The sequence below is a fragment of the Fulmarus glacialis genome, unplaced genomic scaffold (assembly GCF_000690835.1).
Source record: "Fulmarus glacialis isolate BGI_N327 unplaced genomic scaffold, ASM69083v1 scaffold33602, whole genome shotgun sequence".
Taxonomy (NCBI): domain Eukaryota; kingdom Metazoa; phylum Chordata; class Aves; order Procellariiformes; family Procellariidae; genus Fulmarus; species Fulmarus glacialis.
This window is the reverse complement of record NW_009197753.1, coordinates 934-9,851: the sequence shown is the minus strand read 5'-3', so window position 1 is coordinate 9,851 and position 8,918 is coordinate 934. Positions and strand designations below refer to the sequence as shown.

Sequence of the window (8,918 nt, the reverse complement as noted above, 5' to 3'; positions counted from 1 at the left end):
GCTTGCCGGTGCCCCCGGGAAGCGTCTCTTGTCGCTTGTCCTGGCGCAGGTGAGGCTTTAGCCGCCTCCTGCCGTGATCCTGGCAGCGACCGCCAAGTCCTCTGACGACAAATTCTTCGTACCTAAGCCGACTTTTAAAACTATGCGACAAACCAGCAAAACGTGAGGATCCAAGTAAAGTGTTATAGCTACAGCGAGGAGGGGAGAGGGAAGGGGAGCCGCATTAATTCCACGCACATCGCTACGCACATACAAGAATGCCTTTTTTTTCGGGATGAGATCCCAGCTCACCTCCTTTCCTTTGGCTGAACCACATCTTTCCAGTTCCCTTTAACTTCTGTCTGATAGACAGCACTAAAGTTTTCATACATCAGATCTAAAGGATTGACAGTCAGAGTCTGCTTACAAGCCCACTGAATTTCCCAACTGTCTCAACAGGTTCTGGATTTTCTTTCTGGAAAAAAACCCCAAAACGTTAACTGATTGAATCTGCTATCTCAATTTCAGGAATGGGAGGCAATGGGAGTGGAGCAGTTGCGTCTCAGCACCGTGGATTTAACTGGAGTCCCCACCTTGGAAAACCTCCACAAGGGTGTTGAATTCATACTGAAACACCGAGCGCGCGGTAACAGTGTCTATGTGCACTGCAAGGCAGGACGCTCCCGCAGTGCCACCATGGTGGCAGCATATTTAATTCAAGTAAGAAGGCTTCTATACTAAATGGGGTTTATTTTCACAGAGTCTGGGCGAGTACAGCCAACCTTTTGCTCAAGAAACCTGAGCATGTATAGGTGCATTAATATTCCATGATTTTACAGAGTTTGGACAGGAAACCCATTTGAAAAGAGGTAGATAGCTAGGCCCCAAACTTATGTTGCTGTTTTGTAGAACGTGGCAAATGCAAGGTAAATGAACAAGTGAAACTTAATGTTTGCTGAACTGTGGTCTAAGCTTTCTTTGATAATCTAGTTTATCTTTGCACACCTTGTTCATCTGCGCTTATGATACTGTCAAGATAATGCTTCCTGGCAATGAGATAGGGGTGAAGCTGCAATATAGCTGCCATTGTAAGTAGTCTTTTCATTCATCTGTACAGTCTGCCTCTGCCAGCTCAGTTACTAGCACAGGCACTGGCAAAGATGTTCTGATCTTACGGGAAAGAGAAACTGTTGTTGCAACAAAGCTTTGAAACACACAGCCTGATAGTATCTGTTGCTGGTTCTGGCAGACCAGTCAGACTTCAGGAAGCTGCTCAGTTTTCTGGGCCATTAATACAGTAAGTTCTCAACAGGTTTTGAATGATGCTGCCATTCTTAATTCTTTCTATGGAGGAACAGATCGAGATGGGAATAACAAGTCACCAGTGAGGGTAGGTTCACTGAGCAGATAAACATCCATTCTTGTTGTTCAGATTTTCTCCTCAGTTAACTGAAACGGTGAGCCTTTCTAAGCTTTCCAATAAATAGAATTCAGGATCAAGAGAAGTGACTTTGGTTTTCTGAATTTCTCTACAGACCCAACTGGGTAAGCCAGCACTAAGAACAAAATCCCACCTGTGGGTTCTGTTGGTGTTAAGTGCTCCCTGGAAAATTTTCCCTTAGTGCTGAAGGGAAAATTTTCTCACTAAGTGCTGAAGTGCGATGGGAATACTAGTAAAGTTTAAAACAAACAAACAAACAAAAAACCAAAAAAAGCAAGCTGCACTCTTGCTCTGGTCTGGTGGGGCTAGGACAGGAAACTATTCACAACATGATGGAAGCATGAGTGAGACAGAAAATGGAGGTCCCAGGCAGCAACCATCCCTCTTTAACAGAGGGACTCCTTTCATGAACTTGCATTGACATTCAGGCCCCTCTGAGAGGAACGTGAAGTAAACAGAAGGGGCAAAGCAGCAAGTTTTCTAACAACTCTGTTGCCTGTAGCCTCTGCGAAGGCTCCATTAACTGGTGCAGGGATGGAATGGATTTTCACTTGCAGGGTTTCTGCCTTTTCAGCTGCATCAGTGGAGCCCTCAGGAAGCAATAGAGGCTATTGCCAAGATCCGTCCCCACATCCTTGTTCGACACAAGCAAGTCCAGGTCCTGGAGACATTTCACAGGAACGTGGTCGCTGGGACAACTGCAGAGTGTCAGTAAGAACTATCAAAATCTCTGTCTCGGCTGCTTTAAAAAAACTTACATTTTAATGATCTAATGAAGGCTTAAGTGTTGTACTTCTTGACTATCAATAAAGAAGTTTTTACATAAAGTAAAGGGGAGGTTGGGCTGTTTCATTAAAGCTTTCTTTCCTTATGGCTAATGTCTTAGTTCTCTTGGGAGCCCCATACAGTATCAGTGCTGAGCTGAACTGCAATCCACAGGAAGTTCTATAATATTTGCAGCAAAGGAAAAGAAAACTTTGTCTCAGCAGAGACTTTATTCAGATTCTTACCCAAAGTGTTACAGTGCCGACAGAGAGGGGTAGGAGGAAGTGGTCTTAATTCTGTCTTTCACCAACACTATGTTATGATTACAGGTGGGGACTCCCTGTACAGTAAAAGAAGCCAATGCTTATAAAAATGATCTCCCTCTTTATGGTAGGTGATGACAGAGCAGTAAGCAAGTTCCCAGTTTGTTACCACTCCTCTAGGAGAAGTGCTGAATAATGCAACCTGCTAAAGGTCTTGGGGTCAGCTCTGGAATCTGTCTGCTGTAAATATTTCTGCCAGTCCCTCCTTCTGCAGTAGAGACACAGGAATGTTTAAATGGGGACATCCCTGGAGGACACAGTGCACATCTAACTCTGTGACTGACATGGCAGCAACACACAGTCTCCTGGGCAGTTAAAACTAGCAGTCTGGGCCAAGGAGGACATTGTCTATATGCTATAGGATTTGTTATTGGCGGATTGGTTCCAGGCTAAAAAAGCCATTTGTTGCAGTTGGGCCTCAAATGCAAGCAGCTTATCATCAAGGGATCAAAGTAATAGCATTTAGTCCATCTGAAATCTAAGATACAGCAGTTCAACTTTAATAGTGCTATGTAAAAGAATAGGCCCGCAGCGAGAAAGCCTGTACTTCCTCTGCACAGGTATAAAGGATGGGGTCTTTACTGGATGTTGTGAGCTTGTAGTAACTGGGACTGGTGCTGAGGGTGGTGGGTGCCTCTGAGCTGCACAGCAGAACACCGTTGCTGCCCTTTCTATCACTGGGCCTGTTTTTCCCGCTTAGGCCAGGACAAACTGCAGGTTAGTGAGCAGCACTTTGATGCCGCTTGTGACTGTTACAACAGAGGTGGCTGGGTTAAGTTTAAAAGTATTTGCATCACCCTTTTTATAGCGGTCGCGAAAGACATAGATGCTGCCATTGCAGCTGGCAATTTTCCAGAGGGATGGTACTGAGCTCCAGGCATCTGGCAGGCATAGCCGGGTGAAGCTATCCAGTAGGGGATTATAGCAGAGCAGTGAATCCCCCTCAGCTACAATGAACACCACATCCTTGTGTACAGCAGCATGCATGCGCCCTGCAAAAGGCAGTACGTATGGCTTCACGTGGCATTTCTCTGTGTTGGTATCATAGCACTGAATTAGCCGAGAGGGCTTGGTGAAGAAGTCCAAGTCGTTTTCCTCCCCGCCCAGCAGGTAAATGACACCATTAAGGTTTACACCTGCAGCTCCAGAGACTGCCACTTCCAACTGGCTGGTCTCTGTCCAGACATTGTCTCGTACTCTGTAATATATGACAGCATTAGAGAGCGTGTCCTGTAGAGTTTTACCCCCCAGTGAATATATTGCATCCTTGCTTGGCACGGAGACAAGGGTGTGTTGGAGCCGGTCACGGGGCAGAGGGGCACACCATTCCCAGTCTATAGTCGCATTGTTGCATTTCCACATGCGTCGTGGAATGGAGCCACCAACGACGTACAGGTCACTGCCGTGCTTGCAGGCTGCAGTGATCTGGTGACACAGGCTGTTCTGGCCACTCACGCTTATGGAGTCATCATCAGCACAATGCAGAGAGACAGCAAGTGAATGTGTACGTGACGACTCCTTTCCAATCAGGTAGATGTGAACATTTTTAGTGTGTCAGCAGAATTAGGCCCGTTCATCACATCAGTGACGCCTAAGACCAAATTATTCAGCATTTTAGGACCCACCTGTGGGCCTGAGGTGTGTGACCTGCTTCCCAAGTCCTGCCACCCTACAGCATTCAGGATTTGGAGCCTCAAAGCCTTTTCAAGATGCCAGTCATATCTGACATAGCAGAATAGCAACAGACTTCACTGGAACACAAGTGTCTGCAGTTTAGGTAAGGGCTGGTTACATCACTGATGGAGTAGAGTTTTTATAAGGGGAATGCCAAACTCAGATTTCTGAATGGTCTCTTTGGTAACTGAGCATCTGGTGAAAAAGTTATTCGTGGCATTGCTCAAATCACTAGTGAAAGCAGCCTCAGGTTAAATTAAAAAAAGCTGTCGGTGGGGTTGCTATTTATGACAATGAAAATATTCCTCATGCAAGCACCATGAATTTCAATGGCATTTGTGTTTTGCGACTTTCAAGTCACACCTGTGAGCAGAATACCCTGCCATGGGAAGTGTGAAACCAGCAAGTGCTACACTAACCCCAGAACAGAAGGTCTATTTATACCTTCAGACTCGATCGCAGTGTCTCTGAAAAGCCCGCTCGCTCCTCCTTGTTGAAGTTGATCCAGGTTTCTATGGCAACTGTTGGATTCTGAGAACATGGAACGCCATCTGCGGTTTGGGGACAGAAAGGCATTTATGATATCTAGACAAAGGTGTGTGTACTCAGGAACATCATTTTCCTACTACTCCCTCCCCCCACTCCCACCACAAACCCTACTTTCTGGAGAGGAAAAAAAGATACAGAAGTTTATAGATTTTGGCAGGCATGATCAGCACTGCCAGCCAGGCATCTACATGAAATCAGTTTGGATAAATATCAGAAGACAGAGCTGCCAGATCTTAAGTACTTTGGATGAGTTTCAACAAAGGAACCTATGTCCGAGAGAAACAGGACAGGAAAGAGAACTTACATGCTTTGTGACGATGAAAAATATTTTCTTATTTAAGCATTTAGGCAAAAAGATTCTCTTATGTGAGAATCTCAGCAGCTGCCTTTCTTTCTGGTTGGTCCTAGAAACCTATCTAGCAAGTGTCATTCTGCAGAAATTTTCCTTCTCTGAGCACTGTCAGACAGCTGACCCTCAAGACTGAACATCTGGTGTTGCTGCTACCCTCTTAACATTTGGAAATCCCCAATGAGCTACTATAGCTTTCCTTAGCAGTGTGACAGTAGGCAACACTCAACAGACTGCATCAGATTTCGATTTGTTTCCAGACATAATTGGAAACAAATTTTGGTTATGCCACAAACTATTGCATCATCGTCATCATTACTTCCAGGTAATCTACATTACCTAGAAGTTTTTAAGTATTTACTTCCAGTTTGAAAGCCAGCAATTATGCCTGTATTCATTGAGAGGCTTCCCTGTGAAGGCTCTCTGATTTTGTAGTCTGCTCTCATGACAAACCCTGAATTCAATGATGCTGAAGGCATCAGACACATTCCAACACTTTTCTCTATACTGGAAGGGAGGAGGAAAAGCGTGGAACAAAAGCAAGTATTTCAATACTGTTTATTAGTAAAAGGGATTTCCCTAAGCTATCCATCACTGTAGTGCTTAAATGGAAAAACTTGATTTTGAAATGGGTCCTAGAGTGCAACAAAAAGTAAGCTTAATAAATTACTATTTCATGAAATTAATTTTAATCCTTGCCACTAATAGCTTCCTCTATTTAATTCTCCATTAACTAAACAAAGATGCAGGAATTGCAAAAGAAAAAGATTTTCCCTGCCAGCAGTAGGAGTACATTTCACATTATAATCCATTTTATGAGGTAAGTTTCGGCATAACTATTGAGTAATGTGATTCTATATATGGAAATAAATGAAGCATGGGAAAAAAGTTTTATTGAGCAATTATTTTAATTTAGGACCACAAACACTAAAGGCCATAGTCCTGAACCTATGGTTACTACACGGAATCCCTAGGAAGTTAAGGGTGATTGACCTCTATAGCTTTATTTCATGATTTTAGGAATTAATTTTTTTTAACAAAGTCACAACTTAGTTTAAAAACTTTAGCTAGATAGTTATCAAAATTACTCTAATTTGATCGTAGTGTTTTTGAGCTATCAGTACATACTCTCAATAGGTTTTTGACTGTGAATTTCTCTAGATGGAAGAGAGATAATACAATGCAATATCTGAAAAGACTCTCATATGCATAGCATCAACTTTAAAGGCTATTTTAAGTCTTACTGACAGATTTGCCAGTATTCCAAAAAGCCAGTCATGGTAGTTTTATTATTGTAACAGCATATAAAACACGTGACACACAAAGTATAGTTATTTACTCATTTACAAAATTATTTAATTAAAGCAAGAAAGGGGCAATCTCTCTGGTCCCAAGTCCAGTATATTTGAATGTATGAGCTGCTCCTACGTTCTTGCTTCCTCTAGCAATGATACATAAATGCACAAAAATGGAGTTGTGACTGCAGCATCATGGAGAGGTTTTCAAGTACTGGCTGTACTTACTAGGGCAGTAGAGAATCTTTAAGGATTGGTGGCAGTTGGACTAAGTTGTTGATGTGTTGACACATCCTTCACAACCCTGAGTCATTGCATCCATTACTGTGGAAGGCTATTCCCTTTACAAGAAGGGTAATTACTGTATTACCTAAGATGTTATAATGCCTCTATTTCAGTCAGCTGAGTGCCTAGCCTAAATAATCCTAACAATTATATACAATTGTTAATAACACTAACATAATCTAAAAATAAGGTTTGTGCTCAAGCCTTCTTACAAATGTTGAGTTGTTGCATTACTATGTTAAATGATTACGAACTAAAGAAAAAAAAAAAGACGACTTTCATAAGATGTTCATTTCTGGTAAGGCTTCTTTGTTTTAATGCAAACAAAAATACAACAAATTGTTGAAAGTTATTAAGTTATGTTTAAAAACCTGTAATACTTCTGACCTGTTGGCTCAGGAACTGCTGGGAATTACCAGCATCCTCTATGTCCCTTTTCTATAGCTTAGATGCTTCATGTCCGGTAACAATTAATAGTTTATTTTCTGATTAAGTTATCCAGAATGTTTTGCTTTGCTTAGCTTAGCAAAGCTTCTGAATAGACAGTGATTATGAAAGGATCTTTCCATCTATTTTGTTCAGTCCCTGATAGACTCTCTGAAAGTCTACATCCACATCCTGGCTGGTCTCAAGAACTCCTTACCTGTAAGGATGTCTGTCAGTAGGCGGAGAGGCAGGTGTAGGAACTCCTCTGTGTCCTGCAGTTGAGACAAATGTGACTTTGCACAGTGTTTGGCAGCTGTGTAGAGCTCCATGTCACTGTGTTGATCTGCCAACCACATGACCTGCAGACAGTTCCTAACCTGCACTGTACGGGCCAGAAAACGGGAGCACTCTTCAAAAAGGGCAGTCAGCTGGTACATGTCTGCCACTTCATAGGTTTCCTGCAACTCCTCCGCCCTCAGCTTTACAGTCCCATGGTAAATATAGTCCACAAGGAGCTGAAAGACGCTCTCGCTAACGTCCTGCAGCTCAATCACCCGGTTGTGGGCCTCCTTTAGGTTGGAAGTGAACATAGAACGAAAAAAGCAACTCTGAGCTGAGAGGACCAAACGGTGCAGCTGGAATTCCTTGCCTTCCACTGATATTGTAACATCAGCAAAGAGCTCATCCTCCAAGCATAATTTCATAATGCCCTGGGCCACGCGGCCTGAGTGGGAGCGGTCGGTGAAGGTGTAGTTCACAAAGTAGTTCTCTTCCGCAGAGGAGCCTCCAGTCTCTTCTGATGAGTCCATGGTGCTGCACAGATCAGACCTCCAGCAATCTGTAAAATCACAATAATTATATGGCTTTCTCTCTCCACTAACAAGATTATGCAGTGCTTCAGGGTACAGGGAAAAATCAAACATATTGGTAAGAGGCCAGCATATTTTAGACTGAATATAAATAGCGCAGCCAGAAACTTCTGCTTGAGCTTCAGAATCTCAAACAACAAGTGAGAAGTTGGCATAATTAAAATTATAATATATACCAAACTTCCATCCCAGTGAGCATCACATCCCAGCAGAACTGGGAGACGTGCATATCTTTTCACCACTCATTTCACTGACACAAAGAAATGCAGCAACAGTTATTCAAGTGGAAAGTCCAGCAACCGCACTAGGAAACTCGCGAAGCCAAAGGAATGTGGCAGCACCATAGCTGGGCTAGATGGAAAAAGGATTATAGTATCATACTAACAAAGAGCACAGACAGCAATTCATATCATCAGGAGGAGTTAATTACCGTCCAAAACCAATGTCATGAATCTGTGCAGTGGTATCAAGTAAGGTGAACTCGTTTTTACCAAAAAGATGTGCGAGAAGTCTGCCAGACAAAACCACCAGTCCTTCAAGCTAACCAAATGAGATAACTGATGGCCATACTCAGTTTGTTAACGTGCCAGATATCAGCATGCAAATAACCTGCTAGATGTTGGTAGATGCTGTTTCCCAAGCGGCAAGGAGAACTCGATTTAAAAGATAACACCTCTTAGTAGGTACCAGAGATTGTTTGCAGAGGTCCAAGCAGTTTGTGGGTCGAAAAAGCTTCTAAACCAGAGGAGGACTGCTGTAGAAAAGAGCTCTTCTTTAACATAGCTCTTGACAGCATTAGGAGCAAATAGACGCCTGCTTGCACTCACTTCAAACTTATTTTTACACCCCAACTATCAGCCATGATGACCGGTATCACAAATTTCTTCAATTAATACTGAACATGATTTCCAGCACAGTATTTCCCAAAGACAGGATTTTTTTCCAAGAGATTCATAGTTACTC

At 42.8% G+C, this 8,918-nt stretch overlaps 2 protein-coding genes across 2 annotated transcripts; one reads left to right on the top strand and one right to left on the bottom strand.

Moving 5' to 3' along the window:
- Positions 1-507: 507 nt before the first annotated feature.
- On the top strand, positions 508-2,135 carry PTPMT1 (protein tyrosine phosphatase, mitochondrial 1; the record flags this gene model as incomplete). The annotated part of the gene is made up of 2 exons (XM_009572663.1): positions 508-699; positions 1,995-2,135. Coding segments are annotated over 2 exons (333 nt in total), but the record flags the coding sequence as incomplete, so codon positions are not given.
- A 261-nt stretch (positions 2,136-2,396) lies between these two features.
- KBTBD4 (kelch repeat and BTB (POZ) domain containing 4) lies at positions 2,397-8,009 on the bottom strand. Its single transcript, XM_009572662.1, is given in 3 exon segments — positions 2,397-4,059; positions 4,621-4,733; positions 7,304-8,009. Coding segments are annotated over 3 exon segments (1,674 nt in total). The 3' UTR covers positions 2,397-3,204.
- Positions 8,010-8,918: the final 909 nt, after the last annotated feature.